At 42.8% G+C, this 17,349-nt stretch overlaps 6 protein-coding genes across 6 annotated transcripts in view; 4 read left to right on the top strand and 2 right to left on the bottom strand.

The window, feature by feature from the left end:
- The window catches only part of SS1G_13263 (hypothetical protein), a gene marked incomplete at both ends in the record, with an annotated part of 2,505 nt that extends 287 nt beyond the window's left edge, over positions 1–2,218 (top strand). The window contains 3 exons of the mRNA XM_001585697.1: positions 199–678; positions 776–1,870; positions 2,199–2,218. Coding sequence (XP_001585747.1) covers positions 199–678; positions 776–1,870; positions 2,199–2,218 — 1,595 coding nt within the window. The remainder of the gene's footprint in view (positions 1–198; positions 679–775; positions 1,871–2,198) is intronic.
- A 408-nt stretch (positions 2,219–2,626) lies between these two features.
- Positions 2,627–4,564, top strand: SS1G_13264 (hypothetical protein; the record flags this gene model as incomplete). Its single annotated transcript, XM_001585698.1, has 2 exons — positions 2,627–3,031; positions 3,149–4,564. 2 exons carry the CDS (start codon positions 2,627–2,629, stop codon positions 4,562–4,564), a joined length of 1,821 nt encoding a protein of 606 aa, XP_001585748.1.
- A 568-nt stretch (positions 4,565–5,132) lies between these two features.
- SS1G_13265 (predicted protein) lies at positions 5,133–5,664 on the bottom strand (the record flags this gene model as incomplete). The annotated part of the gene is made up of 2 exons (XM_001585699.1): positions 5,133–5,408; positions 5,587–5,664. The coding sequence occupies 2 exons, from the start codon at positions 5,662–5,664 to the stop codon at positions 5,133–5,135; spliced, it is 354 nt and encodes a 117-aa protein (XP_001585749.1).
- Positions 5,665–6,161: 497 nt separating this feature from the next.
- On the bottom strand, positions 6,162–7,704 carry SS1G_13266 (hypothetical protein; the record flags this gene model as incomplete). The annotated part of the gene is made up of 2 exons (XM_001585700.1): positions 6,162–7,229; positions 7,276–7,704. 2 exons carry the CDS (start codon positions 7,702–7,704, stop codon positions 6,162–6,164), a joined length of 1,497 nt encoding a protein of 498 aa, XP_001585750.1.
- A 526-nt stretch (positions 7,705–8,230) lies between these two features.
- Positions 8,231–9,774, top strand: SS1G_13267 (hypothetical protein; the record flags this gene model as incomplete). The annotated part of the gene is made up of 2 exons (XM_001585701.1): positions 8,231–9,045; positions 9,327–9,774. 2 exons carry the CDS (start codon positions 8,231–8,233, stop codon positions 9,772–9,774), a joined length of 1,263 nt encoding a protein of 420 aa, XP_001585751.1.
- Positions 9,775–12,633: 2,859 nt separating this feature from the next.
- On the top strand, positions 12,634–16,487 carry SS1G_13268 (hypothetical protein; the record flags this gene model as incomplete). Its single annotated transcript, XM_001585702.1, has 4 exons — positions 12,634–12,717; positions 13,075–13,259; positions 13,315–16,268; positions 16,432–16,487. The coding sequence occupies 4 exons, from the start codon at positions 12,634–12,636 to the stop codon at positions 16,485–16,487; spliced, it is 3,279 nt and encodes a 1,092-aa protein (XP_001585752.1).
- Between the last annotated feature and the right edge of the window lie 862 nt (positions 16,488–17,349).

Consider the following 17,349-nt stretch of genomic DNA (forward strand, 5'->3'; position numbering starts at 1 on the left):
TATCTTCTACTACCAGGGTCAAAGCCAAAGCCAAGATCTTCATTCTGAGCATCCAGTGCTACGAATACAATCCAATGACGCTTCGTCTCTCCCTTACCCACTAAACTGGGCTCAATACCTCTAACCCCCTCTTAAATTCAACCCTCGCAAATCCATAAAACTCCCCCGCCGCAAATCTCACTGATTATCGTAGACCAGTGTTCACCCAACCCAGGAGGACCAGGCGGCTCAAGGTATTTATTCCCTACGAAAAAAACGGGCATAGTCTTCAAAAAATCATTGGCAAAAACCACGATGTAATTAGTTTTGATCCACGAGGAGTAGGAGCCTCAACCCCTCTCATAAACTGTTGGGCCTCGAAACAAATTTCCCAAGCCTGGAAATTAAGTGATGTAGGACTTGTGGATTCGCATCCGGGGATGCTTTATGATGCGTACGCAAGAGCGAGTGCTCTGTCTCATACATTTCAGGAGAATATGCAGCGAGAAGCAGAAGATAGAGGAGAGGAATCATTGTTGAGGTTTGTGAGTACCACAAGTGTGGCTCGTGACATGCTTGAGATTATGGAGAAGAGTGGGACGGAGAAGATGAGGTATTGGGGGTTTAGTTATGGGACTTTTTTGGGGGGAGTCTTTGCTGCTATGTATCCTGATAGGGTGGAGAGAATGGTTAGTGATGGTATGTATTTAGAATTTATTTTGTTATTCATGAAACTACGGCGTATTTGCGTGACATTCTTTTATCATCGTTACTAAACTCGACGCAGGAAATGTAGATTACATCGAATGGTCAACCAATAGCCATACCTCCTTCCTCCACGACTCTGACAAAATAATGGAAGCATTCTATCACTACTGCCACGCATCTGGCCCCCAAAACTGCGCCTTCTACTCGTCTACCCCCTCCAAAATCTCCACTCGTCTAGAAAATCTCCTCACCACCCTAAAAACCCACCCCATAATCGTCCCTCCATCAGACCCCACCCTCTTCCCCGAAATAATAACATACACCTCCCTCAAACGCCTCATCTCAGCCACACTCTACCGACCCATCCTCCTCTTCCCAACTCTAGCAAATGTTCTCCTCTCCCTCGAAACCGGCGACGGAATCCCCTTTCTCAATTTCATCTCTACACTCGATTTGCACGAATCTTTTACCTGCGAATGCGATGTTAGCAGTAATGGAATTTTAGCACCAGCAAAAGAAAAAGAAGAAGAAGGAACAGATGATGCTATGGCTGCTATTATGTGCTCCGATGGGGGAATCATGAATGAAACTGTTTCGGAATTTGAAGTTTATGCGGATACACTTATGGAGGGAGCATTGATGACGGGTGCTGCGAATGTAGAGGTTAGAATGTCGTGTGTGGGATGGAATGTAGTGCCTAAATGGAGATATACCGGTATCAATTTCCCATCTCTTCCCACTCTATCTCATTTCTCCACATCATCATACTTCCAAAATCCCCCATCTATGCTAACCACCCCAGGACCCTTCACCTCCACCACCAATCACCCAATCCTCTACATCGCCAACCGTGCCGACAATGTCACACCACTCCGTAGCGCCCTCTCCAACGCTAAAAACTTCCCTCGCTCTAGAGTAGTAATCCAGAATTCATTCGGTCATACGAGTTTAGCTGCGCCGTCGATATGTACTGCGAAGATTATCCGGGCGTATTTTCAAGAGGGGCTGTTGCCGGAGAATGGGATGGTTTGTGAGGGGGAGGGGCGGTTATTTGGTGGGGAGGGGATGAGAGTCGCTGGGGATGAGATTGGGAGGGGGGAAGGAGAGCGGGGTGAATGGGAGGAAGATGAAGAACTTAAAGAAGCAGGACGGAATTTAATGTTGAGTGTTGATTTTTCTTGGAGTAAATTTTTTTAAATATGAATATATATTATATTTCTATTACCTTCTACATATAAATATATATATAAAGCTCGAGCATAAAGCGAGTAATAATCTCAAATGATCAGTGACTAAGTGACCAAATAAACAAGTAAGTGGACACGTCCCCTTCCCAACCAAGGAAAGTGGACGCGAATATAACATCGATCAAACTCTATTTTAACCTTTATTAGTGTAACCTTTGGCTACTTCAAAGTGGGTTCCTGCGTATACACGCATACATGCATGGATTATACCCACCAATCCCATTGTTGAGTTTTGTTGGTTTTATTATCTGATTGATTGATTAGGATGGGATTTGTGGTTGTGATTTCTTGAGAGTTTTTTTATGAGAGAATTTATTTATTTATATGGGATATGTATGGCTATGTAAGATTATATGTCCGGCTTCGGATGCTGGATGGAGGTGGGTGGGTTTGTATGGGGATTGGATAGGTATATAAGGGTGTAGAGATATCAGTTGGTTTGATTCTTTTTTCTTTAGATTTATTACTTGGGATACTTTTTTCTTTCCAATTAGTCTTACTTATACGTCCTGCTTTAAGTTGTTTGTTTGGGATTCAGGAGGAGTTTTGAGAGTGTTGTTTTCTTTATACGATAGTGATAGTGGAATATAGTTGGAGAGAAGAGGAACAGAAAAAAAGAAGATTAGTTTCTTCATCTCCATTCTCAAGAACCTCCGCATACACATCCATCTCAAAACAAAATCAAAATCAAAATGGCTCCCTACATCACCGAGGAAGAACTTCCTCAAGCAATCCCAACTCCAGTTTCTAAAAACCTCATCGACGACGAGGAAGGATCTTCACCTCTACCCACCAAAGACCACCACACCTCATCCTCCCAAACCCCAAAACCAACCTACCAATCTATCTCTCAACACCGCCAACAACAAATCACCTCCTCTATTCCACCACAATGGATTCTTCCACCAAATATCCTGGAAGCATCTCGCAAACACCCTATCAATCTTGTAAAAACATGTGGTCTTTTGAGTGAAAGAGAGATAGAGATTGTGTATAGTAATGCAGTTACTTTACTTGAGAAGATGAGGAGAAGGGTGTATACGGCTGTGGAGGTTACGAGGGCATTTTGCATGGCGAGTGCTGTTGCGCATCAGGCTGTGAGTTTTATTTATTTCGTTTGTTTCTGTACTTTGGGGAATTTTGAGAGGGGATGAAGGGGTTTCGGAATTTTTGCATGTTGAGGGAGAGATGAAAAAAAAACTAATAATAAATAGACAAACTGTCTCGCCTGGACCATGTACGACTCAGCTCTTTCCCGCGCCGCCGAACTCGACGCCTACATGGAATCAACAGGAAACCCTATAGGACCTCTCCACGGTCTCCCAATTTCAGTAAAAGAACATCTCTATCTCATTGATACACCCTCAACCTCGGGATTCGTAGCATGGGCCAATAATTTCTGTGCGAATAATGAGCAGGAGGGCGTTTGTGTCAAAGTTCTCCGCTCATCTGGTGCAATTTTCCACGTCAAAACGACTAATCCTCAAGGTCTCATGGCTCTTGAAACTTCATCAAATCTTTACGGTACTACTACCAATCCTCTTAATACCACACTTTCCCCTGGTGGTTCATCGGGAGGCGAATCAGCGTTGATAGCTATGCATGGATCTATTTTAGGAATTGGTACGGATATTGGAGGAAGTATTAGAGTACCTGCTATAAGTTGTGGTCTTTACGCATTAAAACCTAGTGTGGCACGACTTCCGCATTCCGGTTTATCTGGTGCTCATGATGGAATGGAGAGTATAGTTGGAGTAGTGGGTCCAATGGCTACTTGTATAGATGATGTAGAAATATTCTGCAAAACATTGTTGGATGCGGAGCCTTGGAGACAAGAAGTAGGATTATTACCTATTCCATGGGGATGTCGTGAAAGTATCGAGTCAAAAGGGGAGAAAGAGGAAATGAGAAAATTAAGAATAGGTATTATATACACCGACGAAGTACACACACCGCACCCACCCATAACACGAATTCTGCACCACACAACCTCTCAGCTAAAAACCTCCGGACACGAAATCCTCCCCTTCCCAACACATCTGCACCGTCCCATCACAGAAATAATAGACGCGCTCTACCTCCTCGACAACGGCGCCGAATACCTCACCCATCTATCCCACACCTCAGAACCCGCTACCCCACTCCTCCAATGGCTGCTCTCCAAACCCAGCACCCAATCTCGCAGTATTCCCGAACAATGGATACTCCATCAACAACGAAATCATCTACAAGATGCTTATGCGAAAATTATGGAGAAGATGGATATTGATTGTATTATTGCGCCTGGGGGTGTGAGTGTTGCGAATGCGCATGGAGAGGCGAGGTATTGGGGGTATACGAGTGTTTTTAATGGGTTGGATTTACCGGTTTTTTGTTTACCGGTTGGGGGGGTGGGGGAGGGGGATGGAGTGGATGATGGGTTTGGGGTGGGTGGAAATCGAGAAATTGAAGGAGGAAAGGATGTTAAAGAGAAGACGGAAATGGAAAAACAATGGGGTGATAATGGACAAGGAGCTAAGAAGTATGAGGGAGGAAGTGTAGGAATACAGATTGTAGGGAGGAGATTGGAAGAAGAGAAATTATTGAAGATGGTGAGGATTATTGAGAGGGATTTGGGGTTGGGTTTGTGAATTTGTCAGCTTTTGAAATTACGGATTTTTGTCCTATTAGATTATATAAGTGTTCATTCATCTTGTTAATTATCTATTTCATATCACCTCATCTGAACTCATCTCGTCTCAGATTACCTCATTTCATTCCGGGAAATCAATCAATACATTATTTCCCAATCTATACCCATCTATTCCCAAACTAACTCTCAAACCCAATCTACAATAGCCCTCCCACCCCACACCTCCACTTCTCAAACCTCATCATCATCATCATCATCACCCCCCAAACTTAACCGTTTAATCCTTATCTTCCAAAGATATTCTAAGCTTCCCAAGTATCTCCTTCCTCTCAAGCTCAAACTCAAGCAATTCCCATTCCCTTTCACTCTCCTCTTTCCCCCTCCAATAATATTTCCGATTCAACTCATTGCGCCAAAGCCTCCTTTCTTCCATTTCAGCCTATAAACCCATCTTCCTTTCCATATCATGCCCTTCTATAATAATTCTTCGCCTCGTCGTTGGTCTATTACATTCCACCTGCGCCTTAGACTTTCCTCCCGGCTCTCCCTATGATCTTCATTTTCTCTTAGAAAGTGTTGTTTTGGGCTTCGCTTCTATTGCCTGGGATTTGTTCGTTTTTTGTCCCTATGCTTCTGCGTCTAGATGGAGAATTACCATTTTGAAACTCCTCTTGGTCTTCAGGTTTTCGTTGTTGAGACATTTCTTGCTGCTCAATAGTCTTGGGACCATCTTCCAACTCTTTATTCCCTTGTCTCCGTGTTTCTGAACTTCTCTGACACGAAGTTCTTTCATCTGTAGTCTCCAGGGTCTCGACTCCTAGCGAGAGAAATCTGCCAATGCTCTGCGATCTATTGAGTCAGAAGTCTCAGAGTATGACTCAATCGAGTAGGAGCGACATTCTGATTCCCATTGCTTGATGAGGATTAAGCAGAAGTTGTAGAAAGAATTAAGTCAGGGGTGAAAGATGTATAGCTGGAGGCAGACGAAGCCAAGTCCTGGCTAGGACAAGTGAAACACACCATACTATTTAACAATGTACCTTGGACATGTTGTTCATCGGAGCCATCCCCAGACGAATCCTGCTTGCCATTGCCCATAATTGATTTACAGATCCAAACACTGGATGAATGGTTAAGTTAAGGATAAAAAATGTCAGGTAAAGGATAGAAAGAATATGTATGTAGTGATTTTAACTGTTCCACATTATAGGAGAAAATACAACGTTGCGATTGAATTTTAGAATTAGTATAAGAAAATAAGAGGATCAGTGTCTGGAGTAGAAAAGAGCAATGAGATGGAAATCTCCGATGCCAACTACTATCCGTGATATGACTACAAGTAAAAGCATGTAATATGTTAAAGTGGAAATGCACTGATAGATGGGAATGAGGCCTTCAACAAAGTTAATGCAGAAAAGAAAGAAAAAGCAGATTTACAGAAACACATGGTGGGTATAATACAATTCCCCATGACAGCATTAGGATAGTAAAATCATAGCGAGCAAATACAAACACAAGCAGCAAGTAATGATGCACCTATGATACTCTGGCGGACTCTCTTCGAATTACACATTACGTTCCTCACAGGAAAGAGACTACCAATCCTGAATACCCTCCTCTTGCAAAACATGCGGTTCTCCGTTAGCAGCGGCCCTTGCATTACTAATCTCCCATTCAAACTCCTTAAGTGCTCTAATCTCACTTCCCACAAACAGACCTCCAATTAATCCATCGATAATACCAGCCCCCAAACCTAAGGTTGATAACAACATGAGTAAAAACGCGACGAAATTGCGCGGACTCCACCATACGGCTATAAAGCAGCCGATGCTTATGAAAACAGAAGCGACGAAATGACCTAGACGAAGACGCCGTTGGCGACGCTCTCGAAGACGGTATTTATGAATCATGGCAATGATCTCATCGTACGTTGAGATTGGCAAATGAGGCGGGGAAGATGGTGGTTTTAACTGATTATGTGCACTAGTGAGTTGAGCTTCTGAGGCGGCAGTGTGTAGGTAAACTCCATTAGACATAGCTGATTTATTTTTCATGGTTTGCTCGGCAGGTGAAGCATATTTTGTGTGTAATAATGTTGCTTCGACGGAGAAGTGATCGCTCAATGAGCATTGATACTTGGAATGTCGTTGAAGCATACCAACACGTGCATTTTTTACAATCCATCCTCCTGCTGATGGATTACTTTCATCAAAACATGTATTGGCGAAGATATAGTCAAGTCGTTTAGCTCGAGGATCAGGTGTATCGCCGGGAATCTCGATCTCTGGTCTGTTTGGTCCGAGGCGTTTTTGTTGGCCTTTATTCCACCGCCATGTATTCAATACACTATCGCACGTAGCACCATTTTCAAGTAGGTTGAACTCCGCAGTTGGTATTGGACGGTGTCGAGCTTTTTCGACTTCATCAATTGCTGCACCTATGGAGCAATCAGGATGCAGAACCATCCAAACATCACGAGCAGGCGAGTGTGTACTGATCAGTCGATGGGCGAGGGATAGCGGTACCATATTGAAGTCACCAAGGCCTAGAACTAGATGTCCACGTTCTGCGGCACCTCTCATAAGTTTTGCTATTTCCCATGCTTGTGCTGTCCTATGGCAGATATAAGAATCGTGCGGTTCCGTTTCGTAGGGCGCGTGGAGCTACGTATGTCAGTTTCGGCAAGGAAGAAAGTTTTGAAGTACTGACATGTGTTGTAAAGACTTCTACAATATCTTTTGCGCCTTGTCCATATCTTATCCTCGCACCAGCAACACCCTTTCCGACAAACCAGTCGCCTCGAAAGAATGCCGTAGGTCTTCCATTTAGAGGATATCTGAACATCGAGCTCTCCTCTATTGGCCATTTGGACAGTATTGCCAATCCTCCACCAAATATTCCGCTGTGATAAAACTTCCCATAAGGCAGAATATGCTTCGTTTCATTTCGTATACTCTTGTAGTCTTGTTGTGTCCAGCACTCTTGTAGACCAACTATGTGAGGGGTAGGACTCGCAGACCCAATGGCCTTCCCGATCTCCGTCAGACGCTCATTCCGCAAATCAGAAAGAAACTTGAGACCCCAACAATTGAGGGTGATAATATTGATCTCATCAACTTCTGGCGATGGCGAGTCCATTTTTGACAAGGAGCTTGGAGCAAGAGAAGCTGCAGGGAAAGTTGTGGGAAAAGTGTCTTATATCGTGGAGATTTGCTGAGGCGGGAGCGGCGTAGTATTGAAGAACAAAATTAAAAGTTTTGGATCCTTGCAGCTGCATACCATGTATTTATATCTTCATCTTACCAATTTGATTTAGACTGAAATACGAAGAGAAAAATTGAGGACTGGGTTCAAAACCTTAATTGATTGGCTGTTGTGTTGTTTGAACTACCTTCCTACTATATTTTGCTGTCTGGTCCCTTCACTCAAATTAAGCTTCATGACGTTCTTTAGTTTTAGCACTAAGAAAACAAATAGCAGGGGTTTTACGGATTCATCCGGTAGACAGCCGAGGCGAATCTAGGATGTAGAAAAAATAGGCGTATCGCGCTTAAGTTCTCCATACCTTAGGCGGTTAATTATTATCAACCGCCATCAATGCACCAGGAGTAGGAGTTGCGAAATAATGTCCGACTTTGATTCAGCAGCTACAACTCCCTTCGAAATGGCAGAAAGACGCCAAACAAAGCGCCGCCGATATGATAGCGATGTTTCTACACCAGGTTATAGTTCACCGGATGAGCTGTCAAACGATAAACCAATTCGTCCTTCTACTAGTACGCGTCGCGATTCAACACGCCGGCAATCAAGAACGTATTCTAGTGATGGCAGCGCAGATGAACTAGACCATACACATCCTCGTCATCGAAGCCCGCGAAGCCCTCGAAGTCGTCGAAATTCTCATCATTCAAGAAGCAGATCAACTTCTGAAGACTCACCTCGTTCGACGCATTCCTCACCCTCACCCTCAGCTCACAAACCTCTAAGGCTCAACTACAAATGCAAGTTTATATTGAGGGGCCATCGAAAAGGAGTTGCGCAGGTAAGATATTCGCCCAATGGACGATGGATTGCTAGTTGTTCTGCAGATGGCACAATCAAAATTTGGGATGCGCAAACCGGAAAGCATTTACGAACTATGGAAGGACATCTTGCAGGTGTCTCGACGATAGCTTGGAGCCCGGATTCAAATACCATAGCTTCTGGCTCGGATGATAAGGTTATAAGACTCTGGGATCGGGCCACTGGTAAACCATATCTTACACCATTACTTGGTCACCATAATTACGTCTATTCGGTGGCTTTCTCTCCAAAAGGCAATGTGATAGCTAGTGGAAGCTATGATGAAGCTGTTTTCCTGTGGGACTTACGTGCGAGAAGGCAGATGAGAAGTTTACCGGCGCATTCGGATCCTGTTGGTGCGGTGGATTTTATAAGAGATGGGACTCTGGTATGCAGTTGCTCCACTGATGGACTCATGTAAGTTTATATGTTTGTCATTGATCACTACTTATTGGAGATACTTATTCTTTCACTAGTCGTGTATGGGATACCGCGACCGGTCAGTGTCTTCGAACTCTCGTGCACGAAGATAATGCACCTGTCACCACAGTTCGATTTTCTCCCAACGGTCGATTTATTCTCGCGCATACACTCGATTCGTGCATACGCCTGTGGGATTACGTTGCGGGAACTTGCAAGAAGACGTATCAGGGGCATGTGAATAATAAATACTCATTGGGTGGCAGTTTTGGTTTTAGTGGTAACCAAGGATTTATCAATTCTGGTAGTGAAGATGGCGACATTTTATTTTGGGACGTGAGTACGAAGGAGTTAATACAGAAGGTTCACGGGCATGACGGTGTAGTTTGTTGGGTTGATACTGCTCCTGGACCAAATGGAGCAGTGGTTAGTGGTGGTTTGGATGGTACGGTACGAATATGGGTTGATGTAGGGGATGAAGGTGGAGCTGCGCGACTAGATGATTTACATCTTGAATCGAAGGACAGGCATGATGTGAGGCATGAAAGTCGAGAAGACGAAGATATGAATGGTTATAGAGATGAAGATGGAGATGAGGAAATAAGTCGAAGGAGATATAGTAATGATACCCCAAGAGATGATATGAGTATTGACAGGGAGAGATCTCGCGATAGGGGAAGGGATAGAAGCGAGTTACGCAGTCCTGAGAAAATGGAGGAAGGCTAGGAATATATGGTAGATAAAATTACAAGTTTTCTGCAAATTTCTTGTTTAGTTCGCAATACTTTTCATACAAGTCGTATATGTTGTGTTGTGTTGTGTTTGACTGTAGGGTTACGATTTGCTATGTAAAACTATCTCATCCCTCGAGCTTCTTAACACTTCCCTCTACCACTTACAAGCAACTAATTCTCTTCAAAAGCTATGTTCACTTACCTGGGTACTTTCATATAAATCAGATCGTGAGCCATTTTAAGTAAGAGTACATGATTGCTTACCTACCTATTATTAGTAAGATTCAATTCCACAAGCCATGCCATGATCATGATGCCCTTCCGAAAAATACCCGACAGCCATACCATTCAATTAAAGACTCGCAACTTCCACATTGATCAAAAAATTAAACCTCGAAAGCGTAATCAATATAGAAGCTTCTATTTATCTTTAAAAAAATTCATTGATAATAGTATTGTTAGATTTAGATTCCCTTTGATATTCTCTATCAAATGGAAATGGAAAAATAAAAAATTGAAAAAATTGATTTTTGAATTTGGTGGGTTATAATTATTGTTTGGAGTGTCTTTATGTTCAAAAGGAATAAACTATGGGCGTTGGATCTGTGGGCGTGGGCTACATAGGGGCGTACAACCGGAGCGCAATGCACTAACCCTTCAAAACAAAATGTGGTTAATCAGATGTTATACATGAAGGCATGTGGAGAGTGAGCATAGATCGGATGCTTTCTTGATTGAGATATGCTCTCTACTTGGGGGGTGTATTTCTTCTCATCACTAATAACCAGCATGGTGGATCACTCGTCTGTCATGTGTACAGGAATAACTTTTTTTTTTATCATCATGTTGAGGATGTGTGGATGAATTAGGGGTTATGCACTTATGTTTTTGATGTGGTAGGTACGGGAGTGCGAGAGGTGGAAGGGTGAACATGAGGAGGAAGGAGGGAAGGAAGGAAGGAGGGAGGTGGTGATATGTGTGGATGGGGTAGAGAGGGAGTGGACCGTGCATTTGCGGGTTGAGATGATGACGTAAAAATGAAAAGTGAGTCTTGCGATTCAGGCATCAACAATTATCTTTACAGACGGGGTAAGGCAGGTAGGCAATGAATGATGTTTCGTTACCTACTTGTCGTATATACCCAATAAATCTTCTACTATACATGAACATATATATAGATACCTAAGGACTATAGGAATACCGAGGTACCTTTATTTTTCCTTCCCCTAATTTCCATAGCCGAGTAGGAATAAAAATACAAAAATGTACTTTTACAATCTTTAATAATGAATGTGAATGTAATGGAAACGTTACCATACTTGATATACCTATGTGAACAATAATTAAAAGCCTCACTGAAGAATTAATATTAGGTGCAAATGCTGACTTGTAAAGTTGTGATTGTGGATAAAACTGAAGGGGGTCGAGAAAGATACCTAGGGTTGAACAAGTCAAAACTTGGAAAGCTTCTAAGGAAAAGTTATAACATCCTTGTTAATTTGGTACAGAGGGCGTCTTTAGATATGCAACAAAATAATTCAGTTCTCTGATCCTGTGATCATCATGTGGAAAGATGTTGATTGGTAAGGTTGTGAGGTCGAGTGTGGATAAATCCCGATCAGTGCACGGACCTTAGGGGTCAAAACATGGGGATTGGGGAATGGTTGGATTGAATGGTAGGGTAATTTGTGAGTGATATGTCATGTATGAAAGTGTCACATATGGTATGAAAGTGGATGTGCTTGTTTGTTGGATGGAATGGAAAAGCTTCGTGTGTGGGATCATATATGGAAGAAAGTGAATAATGGATTATCAAGATAAACAATTTTTGAGAGTATTGAGTTTGATCAACGAAACGAGTCTATCGATGAGTCTATGGTCTTTTAAAGGAATAACCACTGTATCCTGTCCTACCTTTCAAACCGCAATGAAAACCTAGATCAGACTGCACGAGTAGTCATAGTCATTATATGAACAGAAATTAATAACTTTATCTTATCCCCACTCCTGGGTCCTTCAATTCATCTCGATCGATCCAAAGAGATGGATGGTTCATGCTAATGTAAATCGAACAATTACTATTCTTCAAACTAAGACACAATACTGGAGAATACCATGATCTTGTCCAACTTACAATCCTCATTTCCAAGAGCAATAACTGAAGAACTTCCCTTTCTCGCCAATTTTACTTCCCCCATCTCAAGCGGGCTACTTCACTTGACCCCGCGCTGCTGCATACCTTAGAACATAAGAATGTACGCTGTTAACCCCCTTATCACTTCAACATATCCCTCGAATCTGGATTTCCCAGCCTTATCTCACGGTGCCGTGCGGGCCTCCTTCGTCGTAAGTTCGCCCATCAAATGCGCAGGTATCATTTCATCGTTGACGGTCGTTCTTTTTATTTTACTATGACCACCGACTGTTGTATCTAGTCTTACAATGAATGAGATTCAATAATACACCGGTACCGGAATTTCGGAATCTGCCTTGATTTGTCTTAGCACCACTCTCTTCCAAGTTGTTGTCATCCGCTAGCACTTGCTCGCGTGTTTGCATGTCACGTGCGCAGCCAACTTGTGTACTTGTTTCTACTTCCAATATTGACTTTCTACATAACAACATACATAACAACATCCAAGCCCCTTATTATCACATCAGACTTTGATCTATAACAACTTTTTGAACATGATTTTTCTTCATTTATGGCAGCATTCATAGTTTTACAATCTTTCCTACTTCACTTCTTCATACTTAATAGTGTTACCTAAAGCCTTCTTCGTAACGTTGTCTGGTATTGCAAAGCTTCGCCGGATTGTATTATCGAAAATACCAAGTAATGCCAGCACAAATGGCCTCTAACATCCTAATCAGTAATGATACCAGTAGTGGTTCCCCTGAAATCAAGAAGTCTCTTGGAATGAGTCGTCTCTGGGTGAGATGATTGACAACTCAACATTAGAGTCTCCTGCTAATTTTCATGTAATAGAAAAAGGTAAAGAATAGTGCAGCCACACAAAACCGTACTGCATCTGAAAATTTACACAATCACAATCAAGGGATTTTCATGTCTCCGCAATTCACATCGGATTCGAGCTTTGCGGCTTTATTACAACCCTCACAGGAATCGTTTTCGGTTTCCAGGGACAGGTTTCTTTCTGATATCAGAAAATACATACCTTTAGGCTCCATTCGCATACACAAAAATGACTGTTTATTCTTGAATGGTGAAATCTCCTCGTGTCAGAGTTGGCATGCGTTTCACCTTCCCGCTGATATCAATAATTTCCAGCACAATATTTTGTACCTGCCGAACACTCTACAGGGTAAACTACTTCATTCTGCTCCCCTTAATGCCTTTAATGGTATTCATAATGCTGGCTGGATCCGAATGGAGTTCCGAGCTAGGAATCATTGTAGTGGTCAAGTAAGGGTGTATATTCTACCAGATGATATGGGAAATACCGTGTTAGATCGGTAAATATTGATCAATCTTTGCTTGGAATTTGATGCGATATTAACCAGTTCCTAGATCAACGAAGCGACTACGCAAAGGTATGGAGGCTCTGCTAGATAACTTGGATGTTTCGCATGCTACTTGGCAGGGTACATGGTCAGATGACCAACCTATCCAGCATATCAACTCTACGTTGAATGCTGATCAATCCACCAGCAATGTTTCTCTTTTCAACATGTTTAATACTCTGCCGTCTCCGAAGCCCGACCCGCAGATCATTGTTGATGAGTACGTACAAGATGCGATGCACTCGATTCTGGATGGCAGTGTATCAGGACTTCATCCTGATATTCAAATGCATCCGTACCAATGTCAAACGGCTGCTATGATGCTGCAACGTGAATATCAGCCAGCATATCTACTTGATCCACGTCTTCGAGAGCTCAAAGATCAGGCCGGGAACAATTTTTATTGTGATTTAAGTGCGAACGCTTGCTTGAGAGAGCCACGTTTTTATGAAGCGCCAAGAGGTGGGGTATGCGCCGAAAATATGGGATTGGGAAAAACATTAATCTGCTTGGCTTTGATTTTAGCAACAAAAGATTTGAGATCCCAAATACCAGTCGAAAAATCCGTTGGTTCAACTCCAGTGCGACCCACTACAGGATCTCTTCTTAATATGTCCGCCTCGACTATTGGTAGACTCGGAATTCCATGGGAGAAAATTCTTGGAAAGATGGAGTCTGAAGAAGGAATCGAATTTAGCCGAATGCGTGATGCCCTAAAGAGGGGTATTGGATACTACTGGTACACGCCTGACCCACCTCGTCGTGAGACACGCAATCCAAGAAGCACGACTCGTAGGAAAATATGGCTCACCAAAGCTACTCTAGTAGTTGTTCCCGCTAATTTGGTGCAGCAATGGATACAAGAAATAGAAAAACATACCATTGGGCTGAAGTGCTTGATTATGGATGATATGAAAGTCCCACTACCGGCCGCGAATGTGTTGACTAGCTACGACATCATTTTATTTAGTAAAAAGAGATTTGAAAGAGAGGCTAAGGAAGAAGTCTTGCCTGCTCGGCAACGCACAACCAGTTGTCAGCACTCTTTTGAAACTCCCGAAGCTGACAATTGCCCATGCACTTCCCAGTCAGATCTGGGACAGCCCGAAGAAACATTGTATCGTTCCCCGCTGAGAGATCTTCATTTCAAACGTCTTATTAATGATGAAGGTCATACTTTTGGAAATGCGACAAAAAACTCAAAGTCAGACGCGATAATTATGATTGACTTCCTGCACCTCGATGCGCGTTGGATCATTTCAGGAACGCCCACACATGGCCTTCATGGTGAATATATCAAAATCCCGGAAACTAATGATATCACAACTCACTCTGTTGAAATCAAAGATCGGGAGATTACCAAGTATTCCCCGGACGAGAGCTTTCCTATCCAACAAAAGTTATTTATCGAGCAAGAAACCAAAGACCTTGAGAAGCTTGGAAATATTCTGACCTCATATCTGAAGGCTCGACCATGGGCAAACAAGGTTGCAGAGGGTGACCAGGCAGCCTGGACAGATTTGGTCATCAGGCCAAGATACAATCGCCAAATCCACGGTGATTCACAGATTCTCAAGTCCACTTTGGAAAGTATGATCATCCGTCATACAGCGAAAGACATTAATGAACAGCTTTTCCTTCCTCCATTACACAAGAAGGTCGTTTACCTCGAGGGATGTTTGCAGGATAAGCTGTCTTTAAATATCTTTTCGATGATGATTGTTATAAATGCTATCACCTCAGAAAGGGAGGGTGTAGACTATTTGTTCCATCCGAAATCAAGAGGAGCACTTCAAGCCCTAGTCTCAAATTTGCGACAGGCCTCCTTCACTTGGTCAGGTCATACCACATTAATGATAGAGAAATCTCTAGATACGGCAAAAGAATTTATAAAAAGGAACAACATCGCCCCTGAAGACAGAACGCTTCTAGAGGAGGCAATTTTCGTTGGAGAGTGCGCTCTTATCAATGGTATATTCACAGCTATTACTCACGTACATGAAATGGCCATGTATATACAAAATAATTTGCTGCAAGAGATTAGGGCTGCATGGGCACTTGACCATCATGATGAGATTCCGACCTTAATGGGCGCCACGATGGTTCTTGGCGCAAAAGACGTATTCAATTGCGCGTCTGGTCCGTCGTATTATGGCGAAGACGTTTGGAAAAGGGAGATAATTAGTTATGGAGAGCAGATGAGAAGCGAAATTGAGTCGGGAGGTCATGTCGACCCTGCCCAATTTAGAAAATCACGAACGGCCAGTAAGGGGCTTATTCTATCAAAACCTTTCGGTTTGGCAAGTAACAAGAATGGGAGAGGCTCTACTATCATATCTACCGCATCGTCCAAGCTTTCATATCTCATGGATCAGATTTTCCTTCACCATATCCTCGAAAAGATCATCGTATTTTACGAAGCTGAGAACGTTGGTTATTACATCGCGCAAGCACTCAAATGCATGAACGTCGAACATTTGCTTTATTCTAAAAGGGATTCCACATCTGAGCGCTCAAAATGTGTTGTAAAGTTCAACTCTCTCCCCAATTTTCGTGTTATGCTCATGGATGTTAATCAAGCAGCCTTTGGTTTGGATATGAGTGCAGCATCCAGAGTATACTTCGTAAATCCTGTCTTCTCACCACAAATTGAAGAACAAGCTATCAAGAGAGCTCATCGCATCGGGCAACTTCACCCTGTGCATGTTGAGACTTTAGTTCTCAAAGGAAGCATCGAGGAAGTCATTTTGACAAGACGAGGAGTAATGAGCGATCAAGAGCACATGAAGTTGAAAGATATCCTAGATGATCAAACATTGTACCACTGGATTAGAAATGTTCGATTTTTTCCTTTACCAAGTGGGATAGTGCCAGGCCCTCAGCAACTTGCTCCTCTCACTTACCCGCAGCTAGCTTTCGTAAAGCCTCCACTCGATTCAGATGCAGGGAAATCTGACTTAGGTACGCAAAGAGAATTAAGAGCTAACAGCCTTGCAAGAGCTAGAGGCAGATTTTCGAGGCCCTTTTTTCCAAGAACTGCATCTGCTATTGCTAATGCGCAATTCCATATCCAGGTACAAGGATTACCAAATGCAATTCTGTATCTCATTCTTCATCACTATAGAAAAGGACTTGATGAGAGGATGCATGACCAGGAGGTACCGTTATCAATGTCAATGAATGGTTCGAGATTACCGCGTCGAAATATGTTCATAAAAGGTAATAGCTTTACCAGTGGTGAATCTAATGATCGCGGTAGCCACACGGACCCTCAGGTTGGGCCCGAACGGAGTGCCTTGCAAGACAAGCGCTAGATTTGCAGCTGGAGATAAATTCATGGCCAATTTGGGTATGAGATAGAAATTTCTCAGGGCATTGGACGTGATAACTAATGGAGAAGACGGAGAAGAATAAACGATTGCGTGGGCATGAAGATGCAGGTTACGTGCTTTGCCATCAAATGATAACTCACGAAACTTAATTGAGAGGGGTTTTGAAGAAGAGCAAGGGAATAAAGTGGTGACCGAAGGCAGGGAGGAGAAAGCGTCCTGACGAAGCATATGAATCTCAGGCTTAAACGTTCGCTGCGCATGAGACTGCGACTGGGCATTTTGCATGATTCGTGACGAGCTTATTGGGACATTTGTGCATATTGAATGATGGCGTTGGTTTTTCGGACATTTTATTATGTGATGGGAAATGGTTTACATGTGGGCCGTTGGAAGTTTTTGCAATGGAATATAATATTTATGCTGCTGTAGACAGTAGTCTGTAGGCTGCAGTAGAGATGTTTGAACATGTTAGGGGTATAGCTTGATACGGGTGATCATGATCATGATCAGATGATATAGCACTCTGGGTATGGAAATAAAGTCGTTGGAAGCAGTTGCTTGGGGTGGGATGGGATTTTAGTGTGGGGATTTTATGATGGTGTTGAAGGTGCTGATGGTGCTGATGATGTTGAAGGTGCTGATGATGTTGAATGTGGAATTTCTTTTCTGATAGGGTGGAGTGTGATATTGTGGTATAGAGGAAAATGTAA

The sequence above is a fragment of the Sclerotinia sclerotiorum genome, genomic scaffold (assembly GCF_000146945.2).
Source record: "Sclerotinia sclerotiorum 1980 UF-70 scaffold_24 genomic scaffold, whole genome shotgun sequence".
NCBI classification, from domain to species: domain Eukaryota; kingdom Fungi; phylum Ascomycota; class Leotiomycetes; order Helotiales; family Sclerotiniaceae; genus Sclerotinia; species Sclerotinia sclerotiorum.